General features: G+C 45.8%; 1 protein-coding gene and 1 pseudogene across 2 annotated transcripts in view; one reads left to right on the top strand and one right to left on the bottom strand.

Annotated features, from left to right (window-relative positions):
* LOC112225401 (cystathionine beta-synthase) overlaps nt 1–16,627 on the bottom strand; it is a 26,109-nt gene extending 9,482 nt beyond the window's left edge. The window contains exons 1-7 of one of the 2 annotated variants that reach the window (XM_024389347.2): nt 16,367–16,625; nt 9,070–9,450; nt 5,378–5,484; nt 2,187–2,321; nt 1,763–1,842; nt 1,474–1,678; nt 1,286–1,377 (exon numbers count right to left, since the gene is read on the bottom strand). In XM_024389347.2, coding sequence (XP_024245115.2) covers nt 1,286–1,377; nt 1,474–1,678; nt 1,763–1,842; nt 2,187–2,321; nt 5,378–5,484; nt 9,070–9,443 — 993 coding nt within the window. In that variant the 5' untranslated portion in view covers nt 9,444–9,450; nt 16,367–16,625. Of the gene's footprint in view, nt 1–1,285; nt 1,378–1,473; nt 1,679–1,762; nt 1,843–2,186; nt 2,322–5,377; nt 5,485–9,069; nt 9,451–16,366 lie in introns of both variants that reach the window. The other variant, XM_042306324.1, reaches the window with a different exon arrangement.
* LOC112225402 lies at nt 10,553–11,604 on the top strand (annotated as a pseudogene).
* Nucleotides 16,628–17,120: the final 493 nt, after the last annotated feature.

A 17,120-nucleotide genomic window follows, 5' to 3' on the forward strand; every position in this document is an offset into this window, starting at 1 on the left:
TTCCACACTGATCTCGACATAACATTTCTGTATGGACCTGGCTTTGTGCGCAGGGGCATTGTCATGCTGAAACTGGAAAAGGCGTCCGCAAACTGTTGCCACAAAGTTGGAAGCACAGAATCATCTAGAATGTTATTGTATGCTGTAGCTTTAGGGGCCTAGCATGAACCATGAAAAACAGCCTCAGACCATTATTCCTCCTCCACCAAACTTTACAGTTGGCACTATGCATTGGGGCAGGTAGCGATCTCCTGGCATCTGCCAAACCCAGATTCGTCTGTCAGACTGCCAGATGGTGTAGCATGATTCATCACTCCAGCCGATGCTTGGCATTGCACATGGTGATCTTAGGCTTGTGTGCGGCTGCTCTGCCATGGAAAACCATTTCATTAAGCTCCTGACAAACAGTTCTTGTGCGGACGTTAGTGGTCCTGTTCTGTGAATTGTGTGGCTTACCACTTCACGTCTGAGCCTGTCACGATTTCCGCTGAAGTTGGCTCCCCTGCCTGTTCGGGCGGTGCTCGGCGGTCGTCGTCACCGTCCTACTAGCCGCTACCGATCCCTTTTTCGTTTGTCTGTTGGTTTTGTCTTATTAGTTTCACCTGTGTGTATTTTGGTTTAATTAGCTTCCCTATATGTAGTAGTTTGACCCGCCCTTGTTTTGTGCGGGATTGTCTTTTGTTACGTGTGTACATATTAGGTCGTGGTGTATTTTATTTTCTATACTGGACACCCTGTGATTTTGGGGTTGTCTGGTATAGTGTCCTGCGCCCTGTATTGTATTGGGCTTATCAGTTTGGTGTGCAGTAGTAAAGCACTTTACTCTGTTACTCTCTCTCTGCGTCTGATTCCTGCACACACACCTAGTCCCACGTGACAGAGCCGTTGATGCTCCTAGATGTTTTGCCTTCACAATAACAGCACTTACAGTTGACCGGGGCAGCTCTAGCAGGCCAGAAATTTGACGAACTGACTTGTTGGAAAGGTGGCATCCTATGACTGTGCCACGTTGAAAGGCACTGAGCTCTTCAGTACGGGCCATTCTACTGCCAATGTTTGTCTATGGAGATTACATGGCTGTGTGCTCGATTTTATACACCTGTCAGCAACGGGTGTGGCTGAAATACCCTATGGGTCTTAAATTGACGTTGTTGCCTTAAACGTTCAGCTAAATTCATTTGGAATTGTCTCTCCAAGACACAGAACACAAGACAGGGCAATAACATGCAAGTCAGATTGCCTTCTTATAGATCTTGGGCATTGTGTTTGTGACTCAGTGCACCACCTTGATGTTGGGGCATCTCTCCTTCAGCTTGCGGGCGATGCCAGTGATGGTGCCACCGGTGCCAGCTCCTGCCACCAACATGTCCACCTTACCTGCAAGAGCAGAGTGGCGCAGAAAGATTTGTCTATCAGCACAGTAGTACGAAAAGGGTATTCTTCACTCAATTTCTCTATCGCACACACACATACCATCACACTGCTCCAGGATCTCTTCGGCAGTGGTGTCGTAGTGGGCCAGGGGGTTGCTAGGGTTACGGTACTGGTCCAGGATATGAGAGTTGGGAATCTCATTCTTCAGACGCCAGGCCACGCCCACGTGGGATTCCGGCGAATCAAAGCGGGCGGTGGTTGGGGTACGCACGATCTCCGCCCCCAAGGCTCTAAGCACATCCACCTGAGGAACACAAGACCAGATTACAGTTAATTACATAACAAATGCCTACACATGGACACAGACACAAACACACAGCAGCCTCACCTTCTCCATGCTCATCTTCTCAGGCATGACGATGATGCAGCGATAGCCTTTAACTGCAGAGGCCAGGGCCAGACCAATACCTGCAGCACAAAAGAGAGAGAGAGAGAGAGAGAGAGAGAGAGAGAGGACAGGTGTAAATACAGGTGTGAATACCTGCAGGTCATGTCAGCAGTACAGACCATACTGCACAACACAGGGTTGCAGTAGATCCTAATGTCAAAGGTAGGCTGGGAGGTCTCAGTGATCACACCAGGCAAAACTCATTTTAAACGCACACACACGTGTACGCACTTGTATAGGCATACTCACACAAAAAAAACACAAACAAAAATCCTTTAACTGGGGTGTAATCTTTCTGCTGTGAGTCACATAGCCAGTTCCACAGAGAGGGCCTTGTCGGTCTGTCTCTCTCTCTCATGCGTACCTGTGTTGCCAGAGGTAGGCTCGATGATGGTGTCTCCTGGTTTGAGGATCCCATTTCTCTCTGCATCCTCCACCATCCTTAGACTGATACGGTCCTTCACACTGCCCCCTGCGTTAAAGAACTCACACTTGGCCACTACACACACACACACACACACACACACACACACACACACACACACACACACACACACACACACACACGTGTGAGGAAATGTTGAATTATGAATATGTACTGCGCTGGCTCATATTTAGAAAACACAATTTAGAAAACACTTAAGATCTTTTAATACCACAGAAAAGACTCAAACTAAAATCCCACTATGTACAAGTTAACTATAAAGCCCCTCAACAACACAAGGGATTACTTTAGAAGTTGCCCCAGGCATGGGGGGGATCATGGGAAGAGACTGAGCCCCCATGAGCCGATTTGGAAAATGAGGGGGGAGGGGGGGGTCGTCCAAAGGTCCGCACACATACCACACCCACTCTCCCTTTCACACGTACACAAGTACAATAGCCGATTGGCACAGATTCCAAACTGCCCCAAATCCACTATAGACAGTCAAAAAGTACATCTGAATCACGTGAAAATCCATGGAAGTACCATGGAAACAGGCCTCTTTGTCCCACTAAGCCATGTGAATCAACCAGAGATGGACTCTAAACAATCAGGCCCATAAAAAACACTCACTGGCGAGAGGGGAAAGATTTAGACTGAGGACCGTGACATGGTTCACATGCGGTGAACTCAAAACCCCCCCAACATGGAGGGTGGTACAAAACGGCACTATTATTAAGTCTAGTATTATCATACTTTACCGGTCATTGGTCAACTGTACCAATCAATCAGAGAAAAAACAAGGGTCTGTCTGAGCTAGTCGCCGGGCAGAATAACTGGTCTTTAACAAGAACAACAGATGCTACTATGTAATGACGGGAACATTTCCCTCAGAATCGACCTCCTGACTTCCCAAGACTTCCAAAGCCTTGTGACTGTCACAATCCTGCCTAGTGGCACCTGATACAAGACCTTGCCCCTCTCCTGCCGCCCCTCCCACCCCACCTTGCTACAGTGGCCCTAAGGTCACCTATTCCCACACAGCAGAGGGTCTTTCAGGTGACCATACCCCCCTCCACCCAGAGTGGACTAACCTACGTCAGACAAGACCTCTACCATCATACAGTGAAGCCTAGTGGACTGTAATGTCAGGAAAGGAGGCTATGTGATACCCTTACGTTTACTGTGAAGTAATGACAGTATAACAAAGGGTTCACAGCTAAACTGTACTACAGGAGGAGTCTAGAGAGCCTCCTCTACCTCGCTCTTGCACTCTTCTTTGGTCAATTATTGAATTCTCCCTCACTTCTATTTTATCCCTCTGTCTATATTTCTTTCTCCATCTCCTTCTCCCTCTCTCCATTCCTCCTAACCCTCGCTCCTTCCTCTCTCTCCATCCCTCCTAACCCTCGCTCCTTCCTCTCTCTCCATTCCTCCTAACCCTCGCTCCTTCCTCTCTCTCCATTCCTCCTAACCCTCGCTCCTTCCTCTCTCTCCATTCCTCCTAACCCTCGCTCCTTCCTTCTCTCTCCATTCCTCCTAACCCTCGCTCCTTCCTCTCTCTCCATTCCTCCTAACCCTCGCTCCTTCCTCTCTCTCCATTCCTCCTAACCCTCGCTCCTTCCTCTCTCTCCATTCCTCCTAACCCTCGCTCCTTCCTCTCTCTCCATTCCTCCTAACCCTCGCTCCTTCCTCTCTCTCCATTCCTCCTAACCCTCGCTCCTTCCTCTCTCTCCATCCCTCCTAACCCTCGCTCCTTCCTCTCTCTCCATCCCTCCTAACCCTCGCTCCTTCCTCTCTCTCCATTCCTCCTAACCCTCGCTCCTTCCCTCTCTCCATCCCTCCTAACCCTCGCTCCTTCCTCTCTCTCCATTCCTCCTAACCCTCGCTCCTTCCTCTCTCTCATCCCTCCTAACCCTCGCTCCTTCCTCTCTCTCCATTCCTCCTAACCCTCGCTCCTTCCTCTCTCTCCATTCCTCCTAACCCTCGCTCCTTCCTCTCTCTCCATTCCTCCTAACCCTCGCTCCTTCCTCTCTCTCCATTCCTCCTAACCCTCGCTCCTTCCTCTCTCTCCATCCCTCCTAACCCTCGCTCCTTCCTCTCTCTCCATTCCTCCTAACCCTCGCTCCTTCCTCTCTCTCTCCATTCCTCCTAACCCTCGCTCCTTCCTCTCACTCCATTCCTCCTAACCCTCGCTCCTTCCTCTCTCTCCATTCCTCCTAACCCTCGCTCCTTCCTCTCTCTCCATTCCTCCTAACCCTCGCTCCTTCCTCTCTCTCCATTCCTCCTAACCCTCGCTCTAACCCTCGCTCCTTCCTCTCTCTCCATTCCTCCTAACCCTCGCTCCTTCCTCTAACCCTCTCCATCCTCCTAACCCTCGCTCCTTCCTCTCTCTCCATTCCTCCTAACCCTCGCTCCTTCCTCTCTCTCCATTCCTCCTAACCCTCGCTCCTTCCTCTCTCTCCATTCCTCCTAACCCTCGCTCCTTCCTCTCTCTCCATCCCTCCTAACCCTCGCTCCTTCCTCTCTCTCCATTCCTCCTAACCCTCACTCCTTCCTCTCTCTCCATTCCTCCTAACCCTCGCTCCTTCCTCTCTCTCCATCCCTCCTAACCCTCGCTCCTTCCTCTCTCTCCATTCCTCCTAACCCTCGCTCCTTCCTCTCTCTCCATTCCTCCTAACCCTCGCTCCTTCCTCTCTCTCCATTCCTCCTAACCCTCGCTCCTTCCTCTCTCTCCATCCCTCCTAACCCTCGCTCCTTCCTCTCTCTCCATCCCTCCCTCTTTGTCATGTCCTCTACTGCTGGATTTATGCTTTAAAACATATAACTGCTCTCTTGAAGACAGCTGATCGCCCACAATGTGTAAATCAAACACACTCACAGTTTTTTTTTTTTTTTGGGGGACAGAAAATGTGAGTTAAAAATGACACAGCCTGATAAGTTTCTGTATTTCCATCATGTTGACACAAACAAGGAAGTGCAAATACAGACATTGCCTTTATCTGGTTGTCTTCTGGCTAGTGTCAATATGCTTAGTGGGTGCCGTGCTGTGTGTGTTGACTGTGTGTCATGCCTTCAAGGTTGACTGTGTGTGTCATAACATGACTGTGTGTGTATGTGTAAATACTCACAGAGTTCACACTTAAGGCCGAAGGCTTTGGGGATCTTGTTCATGCGGACCAGAGGTGTGTCTCCGATCTTCCCGAGGATGTTGGGTAGAATGCTGGGAGCTTCAGTCCTGAGAGGCGGGTATGGGATGGAGACTCCGTTAATATACACAGAGAAAACATGGATCATTCCCAAATAGACAAGGAAACAAGGCAACAAAAACAAATCTAATTGTATTTGTAAAATGCTCTGTAAACATGGGTATATTTGATCCAAAGTACACTATATAAAAAAAAGTATGTGGACACCACTTCAACTTAGTGTATTCGGTTATTTCAGCCACACCTGTCGCTGACAGGTGTATAAAATTGAGCACTCTGCCATGCAATCTCCATCGACAACACTGGCAGTAGAATGGCCTTACTAAAGAGCTCAGTGACTTTCAACGTGGCAACGTCATAGGATGCCACCTTTCCAACAAGTTAGTTCATCAAACTTCTGGTGTGCTAGAGCTGCCCCGGTCAACTGTAAGTGCTGTTATTTCGAAGACGAAACGTCTGGGAGCAACAACGACAAAGTGGTAAGCCACACAAGCTCACAGAACAGGACCACTAACGTCAGCACAAGAACTGCTCGTCAGGAGCTTCATGAAATGGTTTTCCATGGCCGAGCAGCCGCACACAAGCCTAAGATCACCATAAGCAATGCCAAGCGTCGGTTGGAGTGGTACAAAGATTGCCACCATTGGACTCTAGAGCAGTGGAAACGCGTTCTATGGAGTGATGAATCACGCTTCACCATCTGGCAGTCTGACAGATGAATCTGGGTTTGTTGGATGTCAGGAGAAACGCTACCTGCATGAATGCATAGTGCCAACTGTAAAGTTTGGTGGAGGAGGAATAATAGTCTGGGGCTGTTTTTCATTGTCCGGGCCCCTTAGTTCTAGTGAAACGAAATCTTAACGCTACGGCATACAATGATATTCTTGACGATTCTGTGCTTCTAACTTAGTGGCAACAGTTGGGGAAGGCCCTTTCCTGTTTCAGCATGACAATGCCCCCGTGCACAAAGCGAGGTTCATACAGAAATGTTTTGTCGAGATCGGTGTGGAAGAACTTGACTGGCCTGCACAGAGCCCTGACCTCAACACCATCGAACACCTTTGGGATGAATTGGAACGCCGACTGCGAGCCAGGCCTAATCGCCCTACATCAGTAAGTACCCAACCTCACTAATGTCCTTGTGGCTGAATGGAAGCAAGTCCCTGCAGCAATGTCCCAACATCTAGTGGAAAACCTTCCCAGAAGAGTGTAGGCTGTTATAGCACCAAAGGGGGGACCAACTCCATATTAATGGGCATGATTTTGGAATGAGATGTTCGACCAGCAGGTGTCCACATACTTTTGGTCATGTAGTGTATCTTCTTGAATGTTGTTACAGTTTTGTAATTTGGAAACTTTTGTAACAGGGTAACCTCTGTATCATGAAATCTTTGGGACAGAGAGTTTTGTAACATGGTACTGTATAGCCTATGGATTCTGTTTGTCAGTGAGACAAACACGCCTGTGCATGTGGCAGGCAGCACTGAGTTGTTGATGCTTTATATAACAACATATAACAACTTACATTTATTGAGTGGAGAGACTACAGTGTCAAACAGCCAGACTGTGCCAGAGAAATGCACACGCACATACCCTTTTCCCTAGGCCAAAATGCCAGCTCACTTCAGTGTTGCTGGAAACAATCCTAAAATTGCCATGTCATGGTGAAACACCAACCATCTTTTGCCCAACCCTTCCTCATTCCTGGGTCCTCTGTGGCTCTGGCCCTTTCAGGTGTGTCATTATGCAGGAAAATGGAGCCAGGCTATATATCAAATTCTTGCAAGTCAAAACAACATCCTGTTTTTAATGTTGTTGCTCAACAAAATGAGAGACATAAAAGCACATGGAGATGGGTTATCTTGGTTCTGTTTTCCCCTTTCAAGTGAAGCAAGCTGGTGACTATATCTTATCTACACAAGGGAAATTAGTGGAGTCAGTGAACTATGTAAACTATACAGTGCATTCAGAAAGTACTCAGACCGCTTGACTTTTTCCATATTTTGTTACGTTACAGCCTTGTTCTAAAATTGATTAAATCAAATAAAAAATCCTCATCAATCTACACACAATACCCCATAATGACAAAGCAAAAACAGGTTTATAGACATTTTTTGCAAATGTATTAAAAATATAAAACACATACCTTATTTACATAAGTATTCAGACCCTTTGCTATGAGACTCTAAATTGAGCTCAAGTGCATCCTGTTTCCACTGATCATCCTTGAGAAGTTTCTACAACTTGATTGGAGTCCACCTGTGGTAAATTCAATTTAATGGACATGATATAGAAAGGCACACCTGTCTATAAGGTCCCATAGCTGACAGTGCATGTCAGAGCAAAAACCAAGCCATGAGGTTGAAGGAATTGTCCGTAGTGCTCCGATATCTGGGGAACGGTACCAAAACAATTCTGCAGCATTGAAGGTCCCCAAGAACACAGTGGCATCCATCATTCATAAATGAAGAAGTTTGGAACCACCAAGACTCTTCCTAGAGCTGGGCGCCCGGTCAAACTGAGCAATTGAGGGAGAAGGGCCTTGGTCAGGGAGGTGACCAAGAACCCAATTGTCACATTTTGACAGAGCTCCAGAGTTCCTCTGTGGAGGTGGGATAACTTTCCAGAAGGACAACCATCTCCGCAGCATTCCACCAATCAGGCCTTTATGGTAAAGTGGCCAGACGTAAGCATCTCCTCAGTAAAAGACACATGAAAGCCCGCTTGGAGTTTGCCAAAAGGCACCTAAAGGACTCAGACCATGACAAACAAGATTCTCTGGTCTGATGAAACCAAGGTTGAACTCTTTGGCCTGAATGCCAAGCATCACGTCATGAGGAAACCTGGCACCATCCCTATGGTGAAGCATACTAGTGGCAGTATCATGCTGTGGGGATTGTTTTCAGTGGCAGGGACTGGGAGACTAGTTAGGATCGAGAGAAAGATGAACGGAGCAAAGTACAGAGAGATCGTTGATGAAAACCTGCTCCAGAGTGCTCAGGACCTCAGACTGGGGTGAAGGTTCACCTTTCAACAGGACAATGACCCTAAGCACGCAGCCAAGACAACACTGGAGTGGCTTTGGCACAAGTCTCTGAATGTCCTTGAGTGGCTCAGCCAGAGCCTGGACTTGAACCTGATCGAACATCTCTGGAGAGACCTGAAAATAGCTGTGCAACGACGCTCCCCATCCAACCTGACAGAGTTTGAGAGGATCTGCAGAGAAGAATGGGAGAAACTCCCCAAATACAGGTGTGCCAAGCTTGCAGCGTCATACCCAAGAAGATTTTAGCCTGTAATCACTGCCAAAGGTGCTTTAACAAAGTACTGAGTAAATGGTCTGAATCCTTATGTAAATGCGATATTTCAGTTTCTTATTTTGAATACAATTTCTAAAAAACAGTTTTTGCTTTGTCATTATGGGGTATTGTGTGTAGATTGATGAGGAAAACATTTGTTTTTATCCATTTTAGAATAAGGCTGTAACGTAACTAAATGTGGAAAAAGTCAACTGTTCTGAATAGTTTCCGAATGGACTGTAGGTGTTCAAAGAGGACGGAGGATCAGCAGAATATGTGTAAATACTCTGGTTCTGCTATGGAGATGTGACTCACAGTTCAGAGTGGCAGTGAGGGGACTCTACGGAAGACCCGCCCAGTTTCCAAGTGCATTTGCTGGGCAAGTCAGGACGGATCCACTGCCTCTCCTCCACGCCTGCGGCTGCCTTCTCTAGATCGTTCTCCCCCTCATGCCCGTTCACATGGACCGACCCATTCTGGGCCTTACGGCCAGCACTGTCCTCGTTCACTTGAGCCGATCCATTCATGGAGAGCTTGTGGCCGTTCAACATGGCTTCTCCGTTGACCTTGGATCCCCCTTTCAAAATGGCAGCCACTCCGTTGGCTTGTGCGTTGCTGAGCTTGGCTGCATTGGGGCAGACGGAGGGCTCGGCGCCCACAGAGTCCGTGCTGGAGAAAACCGACGACATGACTCACCTGAGAGAGAGAGAGAGAGGACAGAGAGAGAGAGAGGATACAAAGAGTAACTGAAAGATTATCAAATTATTGTAGTAAAATGTACTACCCTTCTCAGCTAATATGCAGATCTATGAAAAATAACACACACCCAATGTGGTTACATTCCGTATATGTATACATTATTACCATTCCTGTCCTTACATAACAAGGACAAGCCAGGATATGTCCAGGTGAATACTGCCAGGGAGAATAGAATGCTCCCCCAACAGGCCTACACACTGCAACCCAGACTTTCACACAGGTAACCTATATAGGCTACACACTGCAGAGACTAGAGTATAAAGCACGAAACCTCGGTCTCTGCCGTTGGGTCTCTTTTAAAAGGGCCGATTAGCCTAGCTCTGCATTCACAGACACACACGACTTATCCTGATTACTCTATTGGATAACAATGACAACTCTCCCTTTCTGTACGGCTTGAATAGACAAGCAAAGTACTTCTGAAATAGCAGTCTTCTCAGGGATTGCAGGTAGAAAGCCTAACAGGTCAAAATGGACGAAATGTACAGCAACTTTGACCAAACAAAGGTCCAATGTGAGAAACAATGCTCTGTCCAGGGTTCATTTGTAAATTCTGTTCATGCTCAGCTGGATTGGCCATCTGTATTCAACAGCACTAACATTCAAGAGCAATAAAACAAGCAAAACTCAATTGTATCATTTTAAGGCTCTTGCATTTCTGAATGTTTTAAAAGCCTTCACATCCCTACTCTCGTGACTGACAGACCATGACATGTGATAATCTGTAATCCATATAAAACAAAAGGGTCCAGGAAAGTAAGACATTCTTACTAAGTTGATGGAGTTCAAACTCATAAATCGAGATAATCTCGTACAGATCCCAATGCACTTTACATTTTCTAAGCTGGCAAACACCCAATCGCCTACGAATCTCATTACAACCCCCCTCGAGGTCTCTGATCACTACTTTTTCCCTTTTCTGTCTCCCTCTCCTCCAACCCCAGCCTCTCAGCCTCTACCCTGATGGTCATGTGTCGTCGTAATCTTCGCTCTCCTGATTCTGCCGCTTCGAACCTACTATCCTCCCTTTCCACATCCTATGACTCGCAGACTGCTCTTCTCTGTGTCACGAAGGCTCCCCCGCACTGCCAAAGCTGACTCTCTCTCCTCTGTTCCCATCCTTCTAGATCTATCCGCTGCCTTCGACACAGTGAACCATCAGATCCTTCACCACTCTCTCAGTGCTGGATGCCTCAGGCTCTGGATTGCATCCTACCTGGCAGGGCGCTCCTACCAGGTGACGTGGAGAGGATCTGTGTCTGCACCATATATTCTCACTACTGGTATTCCCCAGGGCTTGGTTCTAGGCCTTCTCCTCTTCTCACTATACACCAAGTCACTCGGCTCCGTCATATCCTCACATGGTCTCTCCTATCACTGCTATGCGGATGACAATCAACTACCTTTCTCCTTGCCCCTTCTGATACCCAGGTGGTGACACACATCTCTGCATGCCTGGCAGATATCTCAGCTTGGATGTCGTCCCACCACCTCAAGCTCAATCTCAACAAAATGGAGCTGCTCTTCCTCCTGGGAAAGGCCTGCCCCCTCCAAGACCTCTCCATCACAGTTGACAACCCCACAGTGTCCACCTCCCAGAGTGCAAGGAACCTTGGTGTGACCCTAGACAACATTCTGTCGTTCTTTGCAAACATCAAAGCAGTGACTCGCTCCTGCAGGTTCATTCTCTACAACATCCGTATAGTATGACCCTACCTTACACCGGAAGTAGCACAGGTCCTAATCCAGCCACTTGTCATCGCCCGTCTGGACTACTGCAACTCGCTGTTGGCTGGGCTCCTCACTTGTGCCATCAAACCCCTGCAACTTATCCAGAACGCTGCAGCCCGCCTGGTGTTCAACCTTCCCAAATTCTCCCATTTCACCTCGCTCTTCCGCACAATCCACTGGCTTCCAGTCGAAGCTCGCATCCACTAAAAGACCATAGTACTTGCCTACGGAGCAGCAAGAGGAACTGCATCTCCCTACATACAGGTTCTGCTCAAACCCTACACCCCAACCCAAGTACTCCGTTCTGCCACCTCTAGTCTCTTGGCCTTTCGTGAACTTCAGTACCACTAGCACTTGACTCCGTTCCCTCTTATTAGCTCTGACCTTGCTGATAGCTACTTTATTGAGGGAAAACGTACTTACTATGACATGTGGTTGTCCCACCTAGCAATCTTAAGATGGATGTCGCTCTGGATAAGCGCGTCTGCTAAATAACTCAAATGTAAATGTAATGTAGCAACATCGGAAAACAACCATAGAGATGGTCCACAGCTAACCCCAGCTCTGGGTGATGATGCAAGAGGAGCAAGGTCACCTTCACAGTGCGGATTATCCTGTCCTTTAGCTTACGACTACCCAGCAGGTAACAAATGGTTGAGTCAGCATCGTTTCCTTGTTATTTCAGGATACCCTTTCAACATTGCATCAACACTGCTATTAGGATGAATTTATAACCCGAGTCTATATGTGTTTTTGTTTAACACAGGTTAACAGAAAAAAGTCAAATGTTTCTACTTTGTTTTTAAAGGTCCAATGGAGCCATCTATCTCAACATCATATCGTTTCTCGGAAACAATTAAGTACCTTACTGTGATTGTTTTGAATTAAAATTGTCAAAAAGAAACAAAAATAGCTTCTTAGCAAAGGGAAATTTTTCAAGCAAGGACTGTCCGTGAGTGGTCTGAGTGGAGAGGGAAAAACTGAAAAAATAACAAATATTCTTGGCAGAGAGGTTTGGAACGTGTTCTTATTGGTCTATTAACTTAACTACCGCATGGTGATGCCACCATGGAAGGCCAAATCTCCATCCCACCAAAACAAATTCCAACTTCATAGTGTGGAAATAGATATAAAACACAGAGAAATGTGTTTTTGACTGCACTGGGCCTTTAAAATGTCAGATTGTGTGGGTTAACAACTCAATCAAATATCTATTATCACTGGACAGTGGTCCGTCATCTTTTCCTGCGAGTACAACGGCACTGAAAGGGTCTGGTTTAAACAGAAGTAGCCTACCAAAGCTGCTGGTTAAGTTGTTAACAAACAGAACACAGCAGCTTCTCCTCTGCCTGGCTGAGCATAACCTATTCTATGGTGAACTAGTCTGAACTTTAACGACTTAAACCAGGTAGAAAGTGTGTAGAAATGATCATGAACATACATGTTTTAATAATTTAATCTCTGAAAAATGTTTCTTCAAATCACAGTATTTTCAATATAGAGCTATTAGCAAAAAACAGTGAAATCACAGACGGTCCGGCCCAAAAAACAGTGAAACCACAGACAGTCCGGCCCAAAAAACAGTGAAACCACAGACGGTCCGGCCCAAAAAACAGTGAAACCACAGACGGTCCGGCCCAAAAAACAGTGAAACCACAGACGGTCCGGCCCAAAAAAAAAACAGTGAAACCACAGACGGTCCTGCCCAAAAAACAGTGAAACCACAGACGGTCCTGCCCAAAAAACAGTGAAACCACAGACGGTCCGGCCCAAAAAACAGTGAAACCACAGACGGTCCGGCCCAAAAAACAGTGAAACCACAGACGGTCCGGCCCAAAAAACAGTGAAACCACAGACGGTCCGGCCCAAAAAACAGTGAAACCACAGACGGTCCTGCCCAAAAAACAGTGAAACCACAGACGGTCCGGCCCAAAAAACAGTGAAACCACAGACGGTCCGGCCCAAAAAACAGTGAAACCACAGACGGTCCTGCCCAAAAAACAGTGAAACCACAGACGGTCCTGCCCAAAAAACAGTGAAACCACAGCCAGAGCGGACTGACAAAATGTAAAGTACTTTTCAAGGTCCATGGACGTCCAGTGTCAGTCAGTGCTCAGTAGGTGCGGATGATGGTTTCAGTAAATGGAAAGTGAGGGGGCTCATGGGTTGGGTAGGTGTTAGTAAGAGCCAGGAGAGGTGACATTGAAAAGAGGAGGAGGGGCTGTCCAGACTGTTTTCAGTCTTGCTTTGACCACCAGACAGAAAGAGAAAGAAAACAGTTATGAGCTGAACATAACAGTATGCCAGTGGAAGGGAGTAGCAAGTGACCCAACTGTGACTACTCTGATATCCCATTGTAGCAATTCAATTGCAGTAAGATAATTACGAGTTTTGATCACTTAATAATTCATAAACAAAACATGACATAAGTAAAAACACTATAACTAATTGGTAGGTCTACCTTTACTTGCTACTTCTATGAACTTGTATTATCCTCCCTCCTCATGAGGGAGAGAAATTAGAAAATATATTAAAGATAAGTGGGGTTTTGGTAAAAGAATTACAAGGCAATGTTTCTTAAACATACAGAAGGCAAATCATTTCTCCAAAACTAAATATATAAGTGTTGATATTAGTTGGCGGGGTCTATTGGTGTATTTGTAATATCTTTTAAGACGTTTTCTTGACCAGAAATCAAAGACTTTACTTATGCCAAAAACATTTATTATTGAAAATGGTTGAAAAATGAATCTATGCCTTAATTTCCCTAAAATATAGACTTAGCTTTAATTTGACACCCAATTTGATATGCTCCCATGAACTTGACGTCGCTCATGGGTCCTTTTACATGGAAATGACAATAGGCACACACAGTCTGTATCCATCAACTCTAAAAGCAGTTGTTAATGAGTGCTAAGGGAAAGGAACACACACAGGAACACACACACCTGCCCGGCACACACTGATTGACTGGTTACATGATGATGATGATGCAGACCAGCTCACACAGACAACAACAGCATAAGAAGCAACAGTGTTTGCCGTTTCCAAGACTGTGTACTTCAGTATGAGGCTGCAACATCCCTGCTACAGGTAAACTGATAGGGCTTTCTGAATATTCAAGTAAGCCTATGCAGACTAATTGACGTCTTACACATTTTTCCAAGGATCATATTAGTTTTTTGTTGTACTTATTTAACCCTTATTTTACCAGGTAAGTTGACTGAACACATACTCATTTACAGCAATGACCTGGGGAATAGATACAGGGGAGAGGAGGGGGGATGAATGAGCCAATTGGAAGCTGGGGATGATTCGGTGGCCCTGATGGTATGAGTGCCAGGTTGTGAATTTAGCCTCAATGAATAGTAATTTAGTCTGCCAGCTATATCGGATCATTAAAAAATGATGTTTTCCTACATTTATTCTACTATCTAAAGGCAAAACCAGGATGCACTGGTCTTTGTCACATGCGCCGAATACAACAGGTTACAGTGAAATGCTTACTTACAAGCCCTTACCCAACAATGCAGTTTTAAGAAAAATGAGTGTTAAGAAAGTATTTACTAAATTAAACTGTAATAACAGCGAGGCTATATACAGGGGGTACCGGTACAGAGTCAGTGTGTCGGGGCACACAGTCGAGGTAATTGAGGTAATATGTACATGTAGGTAGAAGTAAAGTTACTATGCATATATAATAAACAGAAAGTAGCAGCACCATAAAAATGGAGGTGGTGGGGGGGGGTCAATGCAAATAGTTCCGGTAGCAATTTAGTTGAGTTGTTCAGGAGCCTTATGGCTTGTGGATAGAAGCTGTTAAAAAGCCTTTTGGACCTAGACTTGGCGATCCGGTACTACTTGCCGTGCGGTAGCAGAGAGAACAGTCTATGACTAGGGTGGCTGGAGTCTGGGCTTTCCTCTGACACCGCCTGGAATACAGGTCCTGGATGGCAGGAAGCTTGGCCCCAGTGATGTACTGGGACATATGCACTACCCCCTGTAGTGCCTTGCTGTCAGAGGCCAAGCAGTTGCCATACCATTTATGATTCTAGTTATTGATTATAGGTTTAGTGTCAATTTGTTCAAGTGTCAGTCATCTATTCAGCATTAGATAAAGTGGACAGACAAACCTGTAATAAAGTGCACAGACAAACCTGTGGAGACTAATCTATTAAAAAACAGTTAAGTAACATTAGACCTAAAGTTTAAATTCTGACATCAAATTGATAGCTGCTAAAATGTATCCTTTCTATTGTAGGCAACACTTTTTCCCCTTCCATCGTAGGCTACTAAATTCTACACATCTTCCATCCACCATCATGTCAAATTGTACTTTCTGTTAGGCTCCAAAATTTCGTAAGAGATAGATGATGCAATCGCCGCATTTTACACTGAGGAGGTTCGTTTATCTGGCCCGGGTTACCCTAGTGGGAGGAGTTTACCCCGGGTTAAAAGTGATTGCATTCGTTTTGGAACAAGGATGTGTCCCGGTCGTGAGCCAGGTGTTCCGCTCTGGCGGATAGCGAAGACGCCTAAAAACAAAAGTGACGTAATTAATTGTTATACAAGCAAGCAAAAGTGATTGCTTTTGAAAAAAACGCTTTTATCTGCCTTCCCAATGAAAACTAGTTTGAAGAGACAACATTTATTTCATGGAAAAGAGATGTTTGTTTCTGGACGATGCACCATCTGCCTTGTTGACACCATGACCAATCGGCACAGATTACCGTTTGATATGAGATAGGCGCTCCTCCCTATCTTGACGGGACATTGCCCGGTTGATCCCAAACCAGCGTAATAGGACTCCACCATTGTCCCCGTTAGCTACAGTAGGCTACCTTGGCGCGACTGATGATGCTACTGTAAATGGTATTTCATCATGCTTGTTCATGTCACTCAGTTGTTTAAGATGGTCAAGTCACTCTACATGACACCACAAAATCAATGAACCCTATAACATAACACTGTAATAGATTGGAAAGAGACAGCGCGCTATGATGTTCAAGCGCCACACGTGAGGAATGATGGTATGTTCTGAATCAGTCAAAACAATACTCAAAAATAAAAATTCTAGGGTTATTAATATCGTTCTTTGGTAGTAACATTGATGTTCACTCACCTTTGAGTTAATTGAGGAAGCTAGTGGTGATGTACCGATATGTGATCCAATTTCAAAGGTCTTTCGTAGAATGCGACTATTTTAGCACTGCCAGCAGCCCAAGAGTGACAACGGTCCAATCTGATTCGAGTGTATTTGTTTGGTGTGTGCGTTGATTGGCTACCGTGGGGGCTTTTGTCGGTCTTGCTCTTCCAATCAGAGTTTACACATTTTGTCGGGCCTTTGCGCACATAAGACGCAAGATAGATCTACCAGAGATTTTAGAAAAGGAGGAGATAAGAATCCATTGGTAAATAGATGGCGAAACGTCTCATGCTCCGCCCAGCAGACTGTAGACCAATCGTGTTACCGTTGTCATTCTGCGTCACTCAGTTGCTAAGGGAATCGTCACGTAATCGTTTCTTAAAAGGTATGATGCCTTGTTCAGGGGAGATATGGCCTATTTCAGTCATGGATCAAATCATTCTGCTGGTGTTTTGACACATTCACAAGTTTAAAGGTGACGTTCTAGATTCCACATCTTCACAAGACGGGAGATGGGTCATAGTAACTGTTAAACTTGACAATGCTATTTTCATCATCTGTAATGCATATGGACATTAACGCACATGCTCCCAATAAGACCCTTTTTACCCAATTTACCAGGAAAGTACAGGATTTAAGCAACAAATACTCAAAGGCTTTTCTAATTATTTCAGAGGATTTTAATGAAACACCCGATGCATCTGCTGATCGTTTTCCTCCTAGAACGAGT

This window comes from Oncorhynchus tshawytscha, linkage group LG26 (assembly GCF_018296145.1).
Source record: "Oncorhynchus tshawytscha isolate Ot180627B linkage group LG26, Otsh_v2.0, whole genome shotgun sequence".
Lineage (NCBI taxonomy): Eukaryota > Metazoa > Chordata > Actinopteri > Salmoniformes > Salmonidae > Oncorhynchus > Oncorhynchus tshawytscha.